This window comes from Tamandua tetradactyla, chromosome 3 (genome assembly GCF_023851605.1).
Source record: "Tamandua tetradactyla isolate mTamTet1 chromosome 3, mTamTet1.pri, whole genome shotgun sequence".
Classification (NCBI taxonomy): domain Eukaryota; kingdom Metazoa; phylum Chordata; class Mammalia; order Pilosa; family Myrmecophagidae; genus Tamandua; species Tamandua tetradactyla.
The window spans coordinates 95,949,471-95,970,539 of record NC_135329.1 but is presented as its reverse complement, the minus strand read 5'-3'; the positions used below and the strand labels follow the sequence as shown (position 1 = coordinate 95,970,539).

Genomic DNA, 21,069 nt, shown 5'->3' with positions numbered 1-21,069 from the left:
GGCCTTTTTTCCACATCCTCTCCAGCACTTCTCATTTCTGTTCTTTTTTTTTTTTAAATGGCCATTCTAGCGGGGTTTAGATGATATCTCATTGTGGTTTTGATTTGCATTTCCCTAATAGCCAATGAAGTTGAGCATCTTTTTCATGTGCCTTTTAGCCATTTGTATTTCTTTTTCTAAAAAGTGTCTGTTCATATCTTTTGCTCATTTTTAATTGGGTTATTTGTCTTTTTTGTTGTTGAATTGAAGAGTCTCTTTATATATTCTGCATGCTAAACCCTTATCTGATATGTGGTTTCCAAATATTGTCTCCCCTTGCATAGGCTGCCTTTTCACTTTTCTGACAAAGTTATTTGATACACAAAATGGTTTAATTTTGAGGAGATCCCATTTATCTATTTCTTTTTTCAATGCTTATGCTTTGTTTGGAAGGTCTAGGAAACTGCCCAAAGATTTTCTCCTATGTTTTTTTTTTTTTCTAAAAGTTTGTAGTTTTATATTTTGCATTTAAAGTCTATGATCCCTTTAAAAAAATTTTAATGAGAGAATTTGTGGGTTTACAGAAAAATCATGCAGAAAATACAGAGTCCCCCTATATCCCTCTTCATCACACAGTTTTCCTTATGATTAGCACTTTATATAGTGTGGTACCTTTATTACAATTGATGAAACAATATTATTATAATTATATTATTAACTATAGTTCATAGTTTACATCACAGCTTGTGCTGTGCAGACCAATGTTTTTTTTAAATTTATTCCAGTAATATATAATACCACCTAACATTTCCCCTTTTAACCACATTCAAATATGTAATTCAGTGGTATTAATTACATTCGCAGTGTTGTGCTACCATCACCAGCATCCACTACCAAATCTTTTCCATCACCCCCAAAGAAACTCTGTACCCATTAAGCATTAGCTCCCCAGTCCTACTCTCACTCTGGCCCTGGTAACCTGTATTCTAGCTTCTGACCATGATCCCTTTTGAATTAATTTTTGTATAAAGTGTGAGGTTGAGGTTCGTTCTATTGCCTATGGATGTCCACTTGCTCTGGCACCCTTTGCTGAAGAAGTATCTTTTCTCCATTGAATCGTTTTTGCATCTTTGTCAATAATCAGTTGGGCATATTTGTGTGGGTCTATTATTCTGCTCCATTGACCTGTGTGTCTATCCTTCCACCTGAAGCATGCAGTATTTATTACTCCAGCTATGTAATAAGGCTTGGCAATAGGTAGACTGATTTTCCCCATCTTATTCTTTTTCAAAATTGTTTTAACTATTCTAGTTCCTTTGCCTTTTAAATGAATTTTAGAATAATATTTTCTATATCTACAAAGCAGGTTGCTGCAATTGTGATAAGAATTGTGTTAAATCTGTATATCTATCTGGGGATAATTGACATCTTTTTATGTTTAATCTTCTGATCTATGAACATGGTACATTTCTCTATTTATTTAGATCTTTTTTTATTTCTTTCATCAATATTTTGTAGTTTTCAGCATATAATTCCTGTACATGTTTTGTGATATTCACATCTATTTCTTTCTTTCTTTGAGCAATTGTTAATGGTGTTGTATTTTTAATTCAATATACATGTTTCCAATTCTAACTTACAGAAATACAATTCATTTTTGTATATTTAACCGGTGTCCTCAGACCTTGCTGAACTCACTTATTGGTTCTAGGAGATCTTTTTGTAGGATGATCATCCTTTTACCTGCAAATAGGGACAAATTTATCTCTTCCTTTCTGGTATATTGCCTTTTATTTCCTTTTCTTGTCCTATTGCACTGGCTAGAACTTCCAGCACTATGTTGAATAAGAATGATGAGAGCAGACACCCTTGCCTTGATCTTGAACTGTGAGGAAAAGTATTAATCTTTCAACATTATGTATGATGTTAGTTGTAGGTTTTTCATAGATGCTCTTAATCAAGTGAGGATGTTCCCTTCTACTTCTGTTTTTCTGAGAATTTTTCTCATGAATGGGTGTGAGTTCTGTCAAATGCTTTTTCTGCATCAATTGATATGATCATGTGATTTTCCTTTTCCCCTGTTAATATGGTGGATTGCATTGATTGTTGTTCAAATATTGAACTTGCCTAGCATCCTTTGAAAAAAATCCCACTTGGTGTATCATTCTAGTTGCTAATATTTGTTAAGAAAATTTGCATCTATATTCATGAAGGATGTTGGTCTATGGTTTGTTTTGTATTCTGTTTGGTTTTGTTGTCAGGATAATACTGGCTTCATAAAATGAATTGAGAAATATTTCCTCCTCTTCTATTTTTTGGAAGAGATTGGGTTGAATTGACATTAATTTTTCTTTAAATGTTGGTAGAATTCTCTAGTGAATGCATCAGGGCATAGAGATTTCTATTTTGGGAGTTTTTAAATTACAGACTGTGGTAGTTAGATTCAGGTGTCAACTTGGCTAGGTGAAGGTGCTTAGTTCTATTGCTGTGGAACCTCATCTGTTGTTGATTGTATCTGCAGTAGGCTAGGAGGTGTGCCTGCTGCAATGTATGATGTTTGATTTAATTGGCTGGTGCTTAAATGAGAGACTCAAAGTAGCATAGCTCAAGCACCTCAGCATACCTCATCTCAGTGCTCTCAGCTCAGCCCAGGCCTTTGGAGATGCAGAAAGGAATCACCCCGGGGAAAGTTGTTGGAACCCAGAGGCCTGGAGAGAAGGCCAGCAGAGATCACCCTGTGCCTTCCCATGTAAGAAAGAACCTTAGTTGAAAGTTAGCTGCCTTTCCTCTGAAGAACTATATGTCAACTAAATAAATCCCCTTTTATTGAAAGCCAGTCCGTCTCTGGTGTATTGCATTCCAGCAGTTAGCAAACTAGAACACAGACAAATCCTTAATAGCTATAGAGTTATTCTAATTATCTCTTTCATATTGGGTAAGTGGTAGTATAACTGTGGATTAGTCTATTTCTCTTTAACAGTTTTTACTCCACATACTTCATAAATTTCTTGTTTGGTGCATATATATTTAGGATTGCTCTGACTTTTCAATGGATTGACTCTTTTGTCAGTATGTAACATCTCTCTCTGTCTTTGGTAATTATTGTTGTCCTGAAATTAATTTTATCTAATATTCATATAGTCACTCCTCCTTTATGTTTGCATGATATATCTTTTTCCCTCCTTTTAACATTCACCCTGCCTATACCATTATATTTGAAATGAGTTTCTTCTAGACAGCACATGGTTGAATCATGTTTTTAAATCTGATATGCCAATCTCTCTTTTAATTGGTGTATTTTGACCCTTTTAATTTTTTTTCTCTCTTTTTTTTTTTAACATGGGAAGGCACCGGGAATCGAACCCGGGTCCTCTGGCACCACAGGCAAGCATTCCTGCCTGCTGAGCCCCCGTGGCCTGCCCTTGACCCTTTTAATTTAATGTAAGAATTGATATGTGAGAGTTTAAGTCTGCCATTTTATTTTTTGTTTTTTATTCTGGTCTTTGTTTCTACATTTTCTTTTTCCTACCTTCCCTGTGGGTTACTCTTTTGGAATTCCATTTTTATTTATCTATAAGTCTTCCTTCCTTTAGTATCTCTTTGAATTGATTTTTTTTTTTTTAGTGGTTTCTCTAAGTGTTGCATTATTTATACATTACATCATAATCTATTGGTATGGAAATTTTAGCAATTTTAGTGAAATATAAAAATCTTATATCCCTTCACTGTCCCCCACTTATAATATAATTGTCTTAAATATTTCATCTACATACATTTAGGACTACATCAGACAGCATTATATATGTTTTCAACCATCAACATAATTTAGAAAATTGAACAGTAGTAGAAAAACCTATTATATTTATTCACATTTTAGCTTACTGTGTTCTTCCTTCTCAATATTTCAAGTTTCCTTCTTTTACCATTTCCTTTTTGTTAGGGAACCTCCTTGAGCCATTCTTTTAAGGCAGGGCTGCTGGTGACAAATTCTCTTAGTTTTTCTTATCTGAGTATGTCCTGATTTCCTCTTCATTCCTGGAGGATATTTTTCTGAGTTGAGGATTCTGGGTTGACAGTTCTTTGCTTTCAGCACCTAAAATATTTGTATTGTGCCACCATCTTCTGGCTTCCATGATTTCTGATGATTAATTAGTTGTAATTCTAACTCTCCTTCTGTAGGTAAGGTGTAGGTTTTCTCGAATTTTTCTTTGTTTTTAATTTTCAAAAATTTAATTATGATGTGTTTGGTGTGTACGTCTTTAAGTTTATCATATTCAAGACTTGCTCAGCATTGAGAATCCATAAGTCTATGTGCTTTTCCAAATGTGCAAAGTTTTCAGTAATTATTTATTTGAGTACTCTCAGCCATGACCCTTTCTTATTATCTTCTGAGTCTCTTTTGTTTCAGTGCCACAGGTCCCTGAGGTAGGGTCTGTTCTTTTTCAATCTACTTTTTTTCTGCTGTTCAGATTGAATAATTTACTTTCTTTTTTTGTAGGTTTACAGAAAAAACAGGCAGAAAATCTAGAGTTCCCATATTTAACCCCACCCCCATTATTAACAATTTGCCTAAATGTGATGTGTATTATTATAATTATACTATTAACTATAGTCCATAGTTTATACTAGAGTTCACTGGAGTACTTTCTTTTGTTCTGTCTTCCAGCTCACTGATTCTTTCCTCTATCAACCCTCCCCTCCAACCATTCTGCTATTGAACCCTTCCACTGAGCTTTTTAATTGGGTTTTTGTGTTTTTCAGTTTTAAAATGTTCATTTAATTCTTCTTTGTATATTCTGTTTCTTTGCTGAGCTTTACATTTGTTTCAAGCTTGTTTAAAAGTGTGGATTGGAGCGTGTTTATGATGATCGCTTTAACAACTGTCAGATCATACATGTCATCTCAGTGTTGGCATCTACTGATTGTCTTTTTTCATTATATTTGAGCAGATCAGACTGATAAAAAACACTTGGGCATTTTTGGTTATGCTTCTCTTTTAGTAGGCGCTTTCTAGCCAGGGAAGTGGGGAGAGGGTGCTGACCTTTTAGTATCAGGTCAAACTAGAAGTCTAACCTCCCCGCTCTGCTTCATTTGACACCAGCTGTGGGGAGGGTGGTTGCTCCTCATTGCTGTTGGGTGGAAGGGCACGGGTAGCCCCCACGAAGTCTCCTCCACACCATGGTTTGGGAGGGGCCACATTACCACATGATAGGAAGGAAAAGTCCCTACACAACGTTCTCTGACACTGCCCTGGAAGGGGTTGGGGTGCCTCATTGGAGCTCGGCAAGTGTGGAAGCCCAGGCTCCCCACCCAGCCTTTGCTGGCATCCGTAGGGGTGGGGGACCATAGTTTCTTATGCAGTATAGGGCTGGAGCAGAGCAGTTGTTGTCTAAGTGTTTTCTGTCTTGCTACTCTGACCTTTCCTTGTTCTTTGTCTTGAGAGAGCAAAGCTTTTGGTAGGACTTTTTGCCTGTGTTCAAGGGTGTTTCTGGGCTGCTGAGTTCTTCAGCTCCAAGTCTGAGATAAAATGAGGCAAAAAGAAACCCAGGGAACTCACCACCATGCCATTCCTCACATCTGCTGGTCTGCCTTCTTCTCTCTACCTTTCAGCACTTTCTTACAGTTGTTTACACATAATTTTCAGTGTTCTGTTCTGTTTTTGTTTTTTTGCATTTTTTTAATTGTGGAAAATAACATATATACAAAAAAGCAATAAATTTCAAGGCACACCACAACAATTAGTTGTAGAACAGATTTCAGAGTTTGGTATGGGTTACAATTCCACAATTTTAGGTTTTTGCTTCTAGCTGCTCCAAGACACTGGAGACTAAGAAATATAATGATTCAACAGCTATACTCATTTGTTAAACCCTACCTGCTCTGTATAACTCCACTATCACTTTTAATCTTTCTCCCATTCTTTAGGAGTATTTGAGCAATGGCCATTCTAACTTTTTCATGTTGAAAGGGGCTGTTGATAATATGGGATAGGGTGATAGAACTAGTTGATGTTCTATCAAACCTAGGCTGAACCTCTGGGTTTCAGGACTTATCTGGCCTAGGAACCCATCTGGAGGTTTTAGGTTTCTGGAAAGTAAGTGTAGTGCATGGAACCTTTGTAGAATTTCAGATAAAACCCTAGGTTCTTTAGGGTTGGCAGGAATGGTTTTGGTTGTTGTTTGGCAAACCATGATAGGTAGCAATATCCAGCTAAAGCTTGCATAAGAGTAGCCACTTGACTCTATTTGAACTCTCTCAGCCACTGATACCTTATTTGCTATGCTTCTTTTCTATCTTTTGGTCAGGATGGCATTGTCGATCCCATGGTGTCAGAGTCATTTCCAACAGTGCCAAGACTTTCACCCCTGAATGACATGCCCCATGTAGTGGGGAGGGTAATGATTTCACTTGCAGAATTGAGCTTAGAGAGAAAGAGAGGCCACGTCTGAGCAACAAAAGAGGTTATCTGGAAGTAACTCTTAGGCATAAGTATAGGTAGGCTTAACTTCTTCCCTACATACAAGGTTCACAAGAGCAACCTCAAGATCAAGGGCTTGGCCTATTGAGTTGGGTCTCTGTAATGTTTGAGACAATATCAAGGGTTTCCCTGGTGATAAAGTTTAATAGTTCCATATTTTTTCTCCCACTCCTCCCATTCCATAATTTTTTATTATCTGCTTAACATACTCTGGGATGTATCCAGGCATTACATTAAGCTACATAGAATTACAGGCCCTCGTTCCCATTCTAGGCTCCCTGCGTTTGGTTGTTTAAATAATCTATCAACAGGTTGAGTTAGATTATATGCTACGGAAAATTTAGGTTCTGGGCAAAATAAACATTTATTCCTTTAGTCTCATAGAGTAGGTGAAGTTTTAAAATACAATGACTTCCTTATCCCTGTATTCTGAATTACCTAATCCCAACCTGATCGCCTTTGCAGTGTTTCATTCTATATAAAGCTTTTCCCATATATAGGATGGATTCCCAGAAGAAGAGCGAGTTGGCTGAAGGGAACGAACGTTTTTATGACACTTAACATATATTATTAAATTACTTAAATGCTTGCATCTGTTCATACTACCTCCAGCAATCTCTTTCCTTTAAAATGTAATGTTAATTTCAAAGTGGCGCTGCACAGAATGTTTGCCTATTTGAGATTATTAGTGAACTAAAGGCAATGCCTGTTGACCCGTAGGTGGACTTTTTCCACTGAAATGCCAGAGAGTGCCAGACATGATAGGCTTCGGCTAACACTAAAAAGGAGGAAACCAGTGTGTGTGGTCCCAATGCCAGCTCTTAACAATTAACCACCTTCTTAGAGAGAAGGCTTGTTTCAAGTAAGAGTCTAAAAAACCAACAATGTAATTAAGTCATTTGGTATACTGTGGTAAGCATGAAATGGAAGCTTAGGGGTGAGAGGTGGGGAGTGCAGAGGGAAGGGATGACATGACATGATCTTGGAGCTGGTCAGGACCAGTAGTTTCTGCAGCAGCTCCTTGTTGCGGCTGGTCCCAGGGAAGGTGGTTCCCTCTGGGCCAGGGAAGGTGATCTCTGTGCTTTGTGGAGACCATAAACCTGGCCAGTAGAGGGAGCCAGGACAGTTGCTACCAGCTGCTTGATCCCTTCTTTTTTTTTACATAGGCAGGCACTGGGAATCGAACCCGGATCTCCAGCATGGCAGGCAAGAATTCTGACACTGAGCCAGCATTGCACCACCCTGTTCCCTTTTGACTTTATAGTGAAAGATGCTAAGACGTGAAAGATCCAAAATTGGATTAAGATTTTTAATTAAACGCTAGTTAAGATGTTTGCGTTTGCCTTTGAATGAATCATTTGAATACAGAGCTAGCTTAGCTTTCCTTTTCTGTTCCAGAGCTTTTGTTTATTGGGGCCATTTTGGAATCTGGCCTGCTCCCTGGAGACTTCTCCTCTTGCTCCATTTTGTTGGAACTTCTATCTGTGAAACATCAGCATAGCTTTGACAAGGAAGGGTATAAAACCTCATCCTTGACTTTTTGGAATACTGGTCCCTAAAATTAGGAGCCCTGGGTGTACAACCTCAGTCACAACCCCTAACCAGGGGCTCAGTTTACTTTTCTGCCTTTTGATTTTCTTTTTTGTGCATGGGCAGGAACTGGGAATTGAACCTGGGTCTCCAGGCTTGGCAGCCAAAAATTCTGCCACTGAGCCACTGTCGCACCGCCCTACTCTTCTGTCATTTTTATTGGGTTATTGTGAGAACTGAATAGTTAATATATGTGATCAGAATCTGTAATATTGAAATTACATACAGGGAAAAAAAAAAAAGAAAGAAAAAGCCCAATCCATTTATCTGTTCAGCTGTTCATTCATTCAGTGTATTCTTCAAGTCTCGGGCACAAATGCAACAATGGAGCCATGCTATGGAAATTTAAGGAGAGCTGAGAAGCCAGGACTGTTGGCCATCCTTCTTCCACCCCCTGCCCAGCTCTTTCCTGCAGCCGCTTTTCGTTTGGGTTGGATGTACATGTCTTCTGTGGGACAGGGAAATGGTCATGCATAGGTTTCAAAAAACTTGCCCAAGTCAAGACAAATCTTTTGAGAACTGAGATATCTACAAGGTTAGAGTAGAACAAGGATGGAGTCCAGACTAATATATTAAGACACCCAGAAAGCAAATAGTTCACTGGCCTCTGGAGCCTTGATGAGCTTGTGAGCAAGATTTGCAGTGAACAAAGGACAGGCTGTCTGAGTGCTCCACTGCCCCCACCTCCCTGCAGACGAGGGGCTCCCCATGGGCAGGGATCTTGTCTTACTCCTTTGGAATCCCCATTGTCTTAGCCCCTTTCTTGCTCATAGAAAGTCCTGATGTGATAGAATCATGTTTGCAGCAAGGATGAGCATCTCGATTTTGGATCTGCAGGTCAGAGCCCTCCCCCGCCTGTGTGATGTGCTCCGGATGCTTTGGCAGGAGCGTGATCAGTGCCTGCAAGAACTCTCCCGAGGGAGCACAGATGACCTGGGCCCGAAGCAGCCCACACCAGGTAGGCAGCTGCCTTCACACTGGGGCTCCCCTTTCTGCTGGATCACGTCCACCATGCTGGGTCAGGGGAAGCTTGTCCTCCAGGCTAGGATGGACATGAGTGGCCGGTCCAGCTGTGTGCAGGCAGAGTGATTCTGCTGAACAGTCTGTGCACATCCCAAAAAAGCAGACTCTAAGCACTCTTCCTTCGCTCTGGCATGTGGATACAGCCAGTGTTTTCTCACCATCAGAGCTGCAGGTTTGCTTCACCCAGAGAGAGGGCTGATTATTTTAGAAGGTATCTGGAAATTATTTTTAAGGGCAGTGTACCTCTCATCCATTCTCTACCCCCTTCACTGCCAGTGAAGTGGGGTCCCATGGAAGCTGACACTTACTGGCTGGGTGACCTTGGTAAAATTATTTAACCCTCTTTGCCTCGGTTTACTAATCTATAAAATGGAGGTGATAATGTCTGCTTCAAGATTGTAATGATAAGTGAGATTAAAGTATGTAAAGTGCAAGTATTCATAAATACTATTAAGTTAAATATTAATCATTATAAATAATCAACAATTAGAATAATAATAAGTCAATATTTAAATGTTAATATTCTTTCTATTCTTCTTGAACTTCGCTTCTTTGATCTCCATCATCTAAGAATAAGGAGGGACAAAGTATTAAGAAAGGAATTCATTACAGGTCTTCAAATAAATACTTGCATCCCGAAGTTCATAAGCAGCATTATTCACAATAGCTAAAAGTTGGAAACAATCCAAATGCCCATCAATGAATGAACAGATTAAAAAATTGTGGTATAGCCACACAGTGGAATATTATTCAGCCGTAAAAAGGAATGAAGTGCTGATAGCATGTGACAACCTAGATAAAACTGGAAAAGATTACGTTAAGTGAAAAAGTCAGATATACGAGATCACATATTATATGATTCCATTTATATGAAATATCCAGAATAAATAATTCTATAGAGGCAGAACACAGATTGGTGGTTGCCAGGGGCTGGAAAGAAGGAAGGCAGAGAGCAGCTGCTTACTGGGCCTGGGTTTTGCTTCAGAGTGATTGGGAATATTTTGCAATTAGATAGAGGTGGTGGTTGTACAATGTTGTGTATGTACTAAAAGCCACTGAATTCTACCCTTTAAAGTGGCTAATGGTTAATTTTATTTTATGTAAATTTTACTTCAATTAAAAAAAGAAGAAAGAAAAGAAGCCAGGCTTTTCAATTACACAGTCTGTGTGATATTGCACAAATTACTTAATGTCTCTGGGCTTCCATTTCCACATCTATTTCATGGGGTTGGTGTGAAATTAAAAGCATTCATGCAGCTAATATTTATTTAATGCCAGCTGTTAACAAGTGAGAATGGTGAGAATAAAGAATACAGTGGAGAACAAAGGAATGGAAGGAACTTTTCTGTCACTTCGGATTGTACTTGACTGTACATGGCAGAAGCTCCACGCATGTGCTTCACCTATAGGAATTTGTTTTCTGAACATTTCAAAGTCCAGAGCTGGCGCCAAATTCCAAGATACCGTGGGATTCCAGAGTCCTTCTGTCTCTCTGCTTAACATGCAGCTTTTTTCTGCATGGGCATTCAATGGCTGCTGCCCTGTGAGGGCAGAATAGAGCACCTGTGTTTCTGGCAGGGAAAAGACAGGCACAGAAGGCAGGGTGCCACATCCCAGGAAGCCAAGCTCTCCTAACGCTCTCCAGGGGACGTCTGCTTACATCTCTATGACTGAGAATGGATGCACGGCCACCTCTGGCCACAGAGGAGGCTGGAAGTAGAGATTTTTCTGCTTGCACGTGACCGCGGTGAACAAAATCAGGCTCTGTTGCTAAGACAGAAGAGAGTGAGGAGATGAGGATGGCCAAAGAAGGCTGCTGGATGCCTCCTTTGCTGGTGCTCTCTTAGATACATTTAGAAAACCTTTCTCTTGCTGCCCTCTTGTGGGGGGTGTCTCCCTAAGCAAAGGAAAGAGATTCAAGAGTGGGGGACATTGTTTCCCCAACCTACAAGTGGTTCATGGGAAAATGTCTCCTACAGGCAGAGCTGAGGGTAATGGTGGGCAGAGGGTCATAGTGGACCAACCCATCTGTGGCAGAGATTATCCTGGCTGTGTAGAGAAGCTAGAACAGAAGCTGTGAGAGGGCTTCCTGCTTTGACAGACACCCTCCTTCTCCAGGGGACATCTTATAGTGTGGGCCCAATGAGCTTACTTGGGGCAGCTTCTTCTTCTTCTTTTTTTTTTTTTTAACATGTTTTATTTTGAAATATAACATAGATTTTAAAAAGTGATAAATTTCAAAATAAATTTTAACAAGTAGTTATGGAACAAATTTCAAACTATGGCATTGGGTTACAGTTCCACAAGTTGAGGTATTTCCTTCTAGCTGCTCTAAGACACTGGAGACTGAAAAGAAATATCATTATAATGATTCAGTAATCATACTCATTTGTTAAATCCTACTTTCTCTGTTATAATTCCTCTTTCTCCTTTGATACTCCTCCCAATCTTTAAGAATATTTGGGGAATGACCATTCTAACTTCTTCATGTTGAAGAAGGGTATCAACATTATGGGATGGGGGATGCAACTTGTTGATGCTATTGGAGAAACAGGTGCCTCTGGGTTTCAGGGCTTATCTGGCCTAGGAACTATCTGGAGGTTTTAGGTTTCTGAAAAATAAACTTAGTGAGTGAAACTTTTATAGTGTCTCAGATAGAGCCCTGGGTATTCTGTAGGGTTTACAGGAAAACTGTTGGTTGGGGCTTGGTATACCATGGCAATTAGCGTTATCTAGCTGGAGCTTGCATAAGAAAATTTTCAGAAAAGCCTCTCGACTCTATGTGAAAGCTCTTAGCCACTGATACCTTGTTTTGTTACATTTCTTTACCCTCATTTTGGTCAGATAGGCACTGTTGATCCCATAATGCAAGGACCAGGTTCATCCCCGGGAGTCATGTCCTACGTTGCCAGGGAAACTCACACCCCTGGATGTCATGTCCCACACAGTGGGGAGGATAATGATTTTACTTGCAGAGTTGGGCTAAGAAAGAGAGAGGCCACATCTGAGCAACAAAAGAGGTCCTATGGAAGTAACTTTTAAGCATAATTATAGGTAGGCTTAACTTCTCCATTAAAAGAAATAAGTTGCATAAGAGCAAGCCTCAAAATCAAGGGCTTGGCCTGTTAACTTGGGAGTCCCTAATGTTTGAGAGTATCAGAAATTTCCCAAGTGGGAAAGTTTAATAGTTCCATATTTTTTCTCCATTTCCTCAAGGGAGTTTGCCAATACTTTTTAATTATTTGCCCAACATACTCTGGGATGGATATGGAAATTACATTAAGCCATACAGAATTGCAAGACCTTGTTCTCAATTCTAGGCTCTGTGTGTCTAGGTTGTGTAAATAAACTGGCCAGAAGTTAAGTTAGATTGTGTACTACAGAAAATTTAGGTTTTGGGCAAAATAAACCTCTCTTCCTTAGGTCTCAAACAGTAGGTGACGTTCTAAAATACAGACAGTATCATCCTTTACCCTGTATTCTGATTTACCTTAGCTCCAACCAGATCAGCTTAGTCTTATCTCTAATTGAAGCCTGGTCTCTTTTTTGGCTTCTGTAACAGTTACAGTATGTAGGAATACTGACTTTCAGAGCTACAGAATTCCAGCTCTGAGTCTTAGATATCACATAGGTACCCACAGTTCCAGGAAAATGCCAAGTTATACATATATAGCACAGCATCTCAGAATTTCAAAATAACACTTAAAGCTCAGGAATAAATGTAACTGCTGTAAGAATTTACAATCTAGGCCCCAATTTTCTTTTAAGCATTTTCTAAAAGAGACTATGCAATATTTGCCCTTTTGTCCCTGGTTTCTATATTGCTCCACATAATGTCCTCATGGTTCATTCACTTTGTTGCATGCCTCATGCCTTCGTTTCTTGTAGCTGCCCAGTATTCCATCATATGTATACAACACAGTTCGCCCTTCTGCTTCTCAGTCAATGTACCCTTTGGCCACCTCCATCCACCGGGTATCATGAATAATGTCACCATAAACATCAGTGTGCAAATGTCTATTCAAGTCCCTGCTTTCAGTTCTTTTGAGTATATTCCCAGTAATGGAATTGCCTACTCATATGGGGACCCTATATTTATCCTCCTGTGAATCCACTACATTATTCTCCAGAGGGGCTGCCCCATCTTGCTACCCTACCAGCATTAAATAGGTATACCTCTCTCTAGCACGTGAATCTTTCTGTTAATTTATTTATTTTGAATCTGCAGATTTTGCTGAGATATATTCATACAGCATATATTCTGTCCAAAATAAACAGTGTTTCACAGTATCCTCACTTAGTTGCACAATCATCATCACTCTCAGTTATAGACAATTTTCGTTGCTCCAAAGAGAGAAAAAATAACAGATAGGCACACTCACACCAAAGAGAAAATCCAAAATTCCTCTTAACTCTTGTCCATCTCCCACCCCATTTACCCCAGTATTGTTGTGGTATTAGTGATGTATTCCTGCTCAATATACACCATAGCATGCAGTAAGTAGTTTTTCCCCTACACCCCTCTATTATTAACTCTTTGTACAAGTGTCATACCTTTGAAATAGTTCATACAAGAGGAGTAGTTTTAAATATGCCCCGTTCTGGGTCAATGGGGTTGGAAGCAGGTCTGGTTATCTTTTTCCTGAGGCTCTGTTCTAGGGTGCTAGCTTCTGGAATGCAACACCCCAGGGACGGATTAGCTTTCAGTAAAAGGGGATTTATTTAGTTAACATATAGTTCTTCAGAGGAAAGGCAGTTAACTTTCAACTGAGGTTCTTTCTTACGTGGGAAGGCACGGGCGATCTCTGCTGGCCTTCTCTCCAGGCCTCTGGGTTCTAACAACTTTCCCTGGGGTGATTTCTTTCTGTATCTCCAAAGGCCTGGGCTGAGCTGTGAGTGCTGAGATGAGGTATGCTGAGCTGCTTGGGCTGTACTACCTTGAGTCTCTCATTTAAGCACCAGCCAATTAAATCAAACATCATTCATTGCAGCAGGCACGCCTCCTAGCCGACCGCAGATGTAATCAGCAACAGATGAGGTTCACATGCCATTAGTTCATATCCACAGCAATAGAACTAGGCACCTTCACCTGGCCAAGTTGACACCTGAACCTAACTACCACAGGTAGTTATGATCCTTATGTCCAGTCGGTCTAGAGAAAGCATTTTCAGAGCTCCCGCCCTGCTTCTGCCTCCCACTTGCCTGGGAGATGTGGGCAAGGCCCTGATGGCACCCTTTCCAGCTCTCTTTCCTCAGGTGAGAAAAGGGCTGCTTGAGACTCTGCATGGCACAGCCCTCCACAGAGCCAAGAAAGGGTCTTATTGGGGGAAGGTGGCCAGGCTGCCCCTTGCTACCTCTGAGGGCTCTGGCTGCTAGGATCTGGCTTATGCCTTGTCCTCTGCAGAAGTTTTCATTTGGGAAAAAGGTTCTGTTGCTTTAAAGCATGGTTTGTGCTTGGTGGGACTGTAAAATGGAAAACCGTTTGGCGGTTCCTTAGAACAATAAACATGAAACCACCATATGCCCTGGCACTTCCACTCTTAGATGCATATTAAAAAAAAAAAAAAAACTGGATACAGGACTCAAGCAGGTATCTGTACACCAGTGTTCATAGCGGTTCTATTTACAGTAGCCAAAAGGTAGAAACAGCCCGAGTGTCCATCAGTGATGGATAGATAAACAAAATATGGTCTATCCATAAATCGGAATATTATTCGTCTGCAAGAAAAGAAAGGAAGTTCTTACATGCTGCAACGTGAATGAAATTTGTAAACATAATGCTGAGTGAAATAAGCCAGACACAAAAGGACCAACATTGTCTGATTCTACTTTTATGAAGTACCTAGAATATTCCAGGGGCCATGGGGAAGGAGGTTTGGGGAGTTATTGCATAAGGGTGCAGAGTTTCTGTTTGAGGTGAGGAAAGTTTGGGTAGTGAATGGTGGGGCTCCCCGCACCATGCTGTGAGTGTAATCAGTGCCTCTGAGTTGTTGACTTAAAAATGGTAAAAATGGGAAATTCTGTTTTATATGTATATGTTATCACAATAAAAAAATTTTAAAAACAAGGACACAGTTTAAAAGGGCGAGGATGTCCAAGGACCCTGCCTGTCCAGCTCAGAGGCTGAGGGATCTGGGAGCTTAGAATTGATGTGGTGGTAGGGTAGAAAACTCCACAGAAGGCTGAAAAGAAGGGAGAGAGGACAAAGGGTGAACGTTGCGGGGGTCTAGCTCAGCAACCCCCCTACCCACCCGTGCCACCGCATCGGCGCTGGAACCGGATAATGTCGGGGGCGGGGGGCTGGGGCGGCAGGACGGGTGACCCGCGGGCCACCCGCAAGGCCCTGGAGAGGGGGCGGCTGAGAGGCTGCAAGAGCCCAGCCCGGCCCCCCGCGCAGCCCCGCGTGCCGCAGAGAGGCCACCGCAGGACCGTTCCCGCAGTGCCTGGCTCCCTGGGGCGCAGAGAGGCTCCATCCGCGCCACATCTCTGTCCTGGTGCCCCAGAGCCGGGAGGTGCGGGCGGCAAGCCTCCAGCTGCCAGGGGCAGAATGCTGTCACAGGAAATGGCCCTCAGCGAGCTGCCGCCCGTCCTGCATACTTATCACAAATAAAAAATCAATTCTTTAGCGACTCCGGATGAGGTGGCCAGGGCCTCCCCAGCATTTTGTGGTAACATTTCAGGGTCACCCTACTAGCTACCGGACTTGCTTTACCAGGTTATTTATTACTCTGTTTACCGAAGCCCTTACCCCCTCAGAGTTGGCCAGTGGAAGGGCTTTGGCTCTCTCTAGGGAAGGAATGTTCCAGAGGGATGGTGTGGTGGTGGGAAAGGTGTGAGCTTGGCAGTCAGACAGACCTGGGCATGTGTCCTGGCTGTGTCGTTTTTTGAGCTGTGTGACCTTGAGCAAGGCACGTACCCTCTCTGGGCCTTAGTGTCCTCACGTTCAAAGTGGGAACAAGCCACCTCTCTTTTGTCCTTGTCCCTGCCCGGCTAGTTGCCAGCCTCCTTAGAGCATGGGTGAGGGCAATGGGCTGGCTTTAAAGCAGTTTTCTCTAACACACTTTCCAGCTCCCTTTCCAGATCCCCCTTCTAGCTTCTGATGTACTTTGGCAGCCAAACCCCTTTCACTGCCCCGGCCAGCCCCCCACCCCACCCCACCCCACCACACCTCATCCCACCCCCAGCTCACCTCCCCAGCCTTTCCTTGGTACAGCTGATGTTGGTTCATTTAAAAAAAAGTGATTAACTTAGGTTTCTATAGCATTTTAGACATTTTTTTTTTTAGTTCTTAAAACAAGCTGTGCCATTATTAACCCCATTTTACAGAAGGGGAAACTGAGGCTAAGAGGCCCAGGATCATGCAGGACTCTTAGCTTAGACCCTAAAGCCTGAGCATTTTCCAGTTTGCAGTTCCAATTTGGTTAAATTAATCACAACTGAGCCGCAAACGACTCACATCTTACTCTACCAAGATGTTTATTTTTTATTTTGGTAAAATACACATAACATAAAACCTATCCTTTAACCATTTCAAAGTGTACAACTCAGTGATTTTAGTATATTCACAAAGGTGTGCAACCACCACCATTACCTAGTTCCTGAACTTTTTCATCACTCCCAAAGAAAACCCCCGAACTCATCTAAAAGGTCACTCCCAATTCTCCTCTCCCCGACTAATCTGCTTTCTGTCTCTATTGATTTGTCTATTCTGGATATTTTATATAAATGGTATCTTACAAATGTGGCCTTTGTATCTGCCTTCCTGAGAAGGGTTTTGCATTAAAAAAAAAAAAGATTGTTCATGTCAACCATTAATTAGCATGACACCTGGCATGAAATGACGAGCTTTAGGCCAGGTGAGAAGAGTTCTTGTGATGAATGAGGAGGGTCCCATGGGGGCAACAGGGGCTTTGCACAGCAACCCCGGGGTAAGGACGTGGCTCATGGTGCTTGGAACCTCACCTAGAGCTGGCCGTTTGGAGAAAGATGTGCCCACCTGCTCCAGGGAAGGGGCAGCTCCGTTGCAGGATCATGCAGTCCCAGGGTTCAAAGGGTCCTTCACTTTATCTAGAGCTGCTTGCATTCAGTGTCTGAAGTATCGTGATTTGTTGTGACCCTCCAGTCTCTGCTTGAATACTTTCAGTGATGGGGAACTCACTACCCCCAGAACACTGCCTCTCATCTTAAGGCTTGTGCTTCTTGGTTTAAAGACAAGCAGCCTAGATTCTTGAGCTGCATCTCCTGTTTGAGATGGCTTTGCCACCCTGGGACTCCAAGACCTCTAATCCTTCCCTGACTATAGCTTCTGGGTGTGGTCAGCCATCCAGAGGAGAGGGGCTAGCCAACATCCTTCTTAACCTAGATACTATACTTCCACTAGCAAAGCCAAGGAGACCCCACCTGGCTGCCCCTTGGAAGCCTTGGGGATGGGGTGGGGGGAGGTTGGGGCAAGAGGAACAAGGAAGACAGGATGAAGCCAGGACACCACAGCTGTGCAGGAGCTCATTCCAAAATACTGTGGGCTCTTGGTGAGAGCAAAGGGTGCTATGGAGCTGAGCAGGGAGTAGAGGAGCCCAGGAGGTACATACGGCAGTAGTGTACTCCTTTGCCCCAGAAGGAAAGAGTTAACACTGACAACAGGAGAAGCTAGAAGAGGACACACTGGGGGCCAGGCAAGAGGAGCAGAGGATTCCCTGGTTAGCTCCATTAGCTGAAAAGTGAACATCACGGGACGGGAGTGGGTGGGGGGAAAGTGCAGGGAGAGATGGAGGACCCACCACCTGGAAGCCCAACCCAGCTCGGCCCTGGGTCGGGGGTGGGGGTGGGCCTGGCTCCTGCAGCCTGACACATTGCTCCAGAAATAGTCCCGGGTTATCATGAGGCCATCTGAGCTCATTTATTATAAAATCAAAGGACTGGAGGGTGGATGCTTGGCTCCGGGTGAATGTGGGGCAAACTTGCAATTAGCAGAGGGCTCTCGGCTGGCCCAGGGGAAACAGGAGCTATTGGTGTACTGGCCGGCCCTGTCAGATGACTCTGTTCCTCACTCCAGCCCCCCTGCCCACCACCAGGCCTGCATTTGGGGCTCTCCTCTCCTCCCATTGGGCAGGACAGAGGAAGCTGCTGTCTGCTTTGAGCCTGACCCAGGGCCCCAGGCTTGGCATGTATAAAACAGACAAATCTCTGTCTATAAACTCTAGTGGGCAAAATAGGACTTTCTCCATTTTCTGTAACTTTAATTCTGACTCCATTGCCCTGGAATGGCAGAAACTTAGGCCTTGGTATTTTCTGGCTCTTTCTTCTCCCAACTTGCCCACAGTCCCAGAGATTTGCATAGCACCTGGTGTTAGGGGAGCCCATCTGGTCTTGAGCTGTGCTCCTTAGAGAGGTGAGGGACTCCGTTCCAGGCCATGTGACCCCCTCTATGCTTGCCTGGGAGGCAAGAGCTCTGCAGGTTCTGCCCTGCTAGGTGTGTCCCCCCAGCCATTTCTCCCCTGGGGCATCCCACTACCCAGAGCTGGCTGGCAGCAGGGAACTCGTGCCCTTTTCTGAAACCTTACTTGTCCCCACTCATCACTTCCTCTCCTGGTTTCCCCAGTCTGGGGACATCTTATCCCTTTTCTTCCCGGGCATGATGATTATATAAAAATTCCTCTTTATTTGTCCAAGGGCCTTTGAAAACCCAAGTCGGTAAACAAAGTTTTTCTGCCTTCCTTTGAGACAGCAGACCAGTAATCTGAGAAGGAAGGAGAGAGAAAGTGGTGGTGGGGTGGGGGTATCAAGGAGAAAAAACCTGAGATTAATAGATTAAAAAATATCCAACTGCACACACAAATTCATTTAATTCTGGAGATTCATGCCCAGTTTATAGACGAGGAAACCAGGGTTTCAGGGATGCAAGTGGCATGCCCAGGGTAGGTTTGGGTCCAAAGCCCATCCTATTTCCACTCTCCCCCAGCCCAAGTCCTGCATAGACTTGGCGTTTTAGTTTGTTAAAGCTGCTGGAATGCAATATACTAGAAATGGAATGGCTTTTAAAAAGGGAATTTATTAAGTTATAAATTTACCATTCTAAGCCTGTGAAAATGTCCAAATTAAGGCCCCAACAAGAGGTTCCTTTCACTCAAGAAAGGCTGATGCCATCTGGTACACCGCTGTGGGCTGGGATGGCACATGGTGGCATCTACTAGCTTTCTCTCTCTGCTTCTTCAACAGCTTCTCTAGGGGCATTTTCTTTCCTCTCCAAAAGTCTCTGGCCATGTGGGCTCTGTCTGCACTGCAGCTCTTTCCAAAATGGTTCCCTCTTAAAGGGCCCCAGTAAGCAACCCCACCTTGAATGGGTGGAGACACATCTCCATGGAAACCACCTAATCAAAAGGTCCCACCCACCACTGGATAGGTCACATGTCCATGGAAACAATAAGATAGATCCCATCCAGCAATATGTAATTAGGATTAAAGAACACGGCTTTTCTGGGGTACATGTCAGATTCTAATGGGCACACTTGACCTCCAGACGCTGTCTTGGCCAGGGCCACGGGGAGCCTCTGGACAAGGAGCTCCGACAGTGAGGCAGCTGGGACTCCCTGCAGGGTCCACACACAGCGACCACACGGCCACACGGGGTTGCAGGGGCCGCTCTCCAGGCCCCTCCCTCCAGCCATTACTTCAGTCACATTATTTCCTACAGCCTTGTGCCACCTGTACTATAATTTCTTATATTTTTGCCTTCCAATCCATTTCAAAGAAAAACAGCTTTAATTCACTCACAATATAGTTCACCCATTTAAAGCATACAATTCAATGTTATTCAGTATATTCATAGATATTTGCAACCATCACTACCATTTTAGAGCACTTTTATGTACACCACAAAGAAAAAACACTGTATTCTTTACCTCTCACCCCTTACCTCCGTTTTTCCCACCTTAAGTAACTGACTTCTTTTTTGTTGATGTTGTATGCAGTATGGAGGGGTCACATTTCATTATTTTTTCCATCTGAGTATCTCGTTATTGCAGCACCATTTGTTGAATTTTTGTTTGTTTGGGGTTTTTTTGTTTTGCTTGCTTGTTTTTTGGGAAATGCATGGGCCAGGAATTGAACCCGGGTCTCCTGCATGGCAGGCAAGAATTCTACCACTGAACTTCCAGCTTGCTTCTTTTCTATTTGCTTCCAACTTATTTCTTTTAACTTAGCCTCTTCCTAAACAATAGTAGTGATAAAAACCACAGATGTGATGTGCTAGCTGTATAATTTTTCTAAAACATATTAGATTAGCTAATATAATTCTGTAAAAAAAATGTGCTATTAAAATAAAAAATGCTCAACTATACACTAGCTAAAAGCGCACATGACTTGTGGTGTGCTTGTCACACTGTGGGAAACACTGGGTTTCTTCTACCCCCACCCCCATGCCCAGCTACTAAAACCAAGGCCCAGAGAGCATGTGGCCATCTCAAGGTCAGGAGCAGTGACCATGCTGGACCCTTCCCCACTGGCTGGGGATCCCAGCTCCACCATCACTAGCTCCTTGACCCTGCACATATGACTTTGCCCCTTGGAGCCTTGATCCCTAATCTCTACAATAGGGCAGTGACCCTACCCTGCTCTACCCTTATGGGTGGCTGGGAAGATTAAATTCCAGAATATTCGATCCATGCCCAGCAGAGGGTGTGCCTGGTCCCTTCCCCAGTCCAGTGCCTTTTCCCTGTACATAGCTGGCCTGAAGGCTGTGGCAGGGAGCACCCCATTTGCTGTGAGGTACCTGCTTCCCACTGGCCCCTGCTGCTTTAACCTCTGCCAGCCCCAGGCCGGGCATCCCTGTGGGCCCTGCCCTAATGTGACCCACATCAGGAAGCCTGCCAGGCGCCCTGGCACCTGGGCATCTGTCCAGCTGGAGATCCTGGGTCATCCAGCCTCATGGACCGGAGACTTCTCTCAGCACCCTGTCCGACCTGCCCAGCCCAGCCCTGGGCCTGTTTCTCCCGGAGTGAGGT

The 21,069-nt window shown here is 42.8% G+C and overlaps 1 protein-coding gene across 2 annotated transcripts in view; it reads left to right on the top strand.

Moving 5' to 3' along the window:
* The window catches only part of SCTR (secretin receptor), a 78,512-nt gene that overhangs the window by 17,548 nt on the left and 39,895 nt on the right, over window positions 1-21,069 (top strand). For both annotated transcript variants that reach the window (XM_077153562.1, XM_077153561.1), the window contains exon 2: window positions 8,885-9,005. In XM_077153562.1, the coding sequence (XP_077009677.1) occupies window positions 8,885-9,005 (121 nt within the window). The remainder of the gene's footprint in view (window positions 1-8,884; window positions 9,006-21,069) is intronic.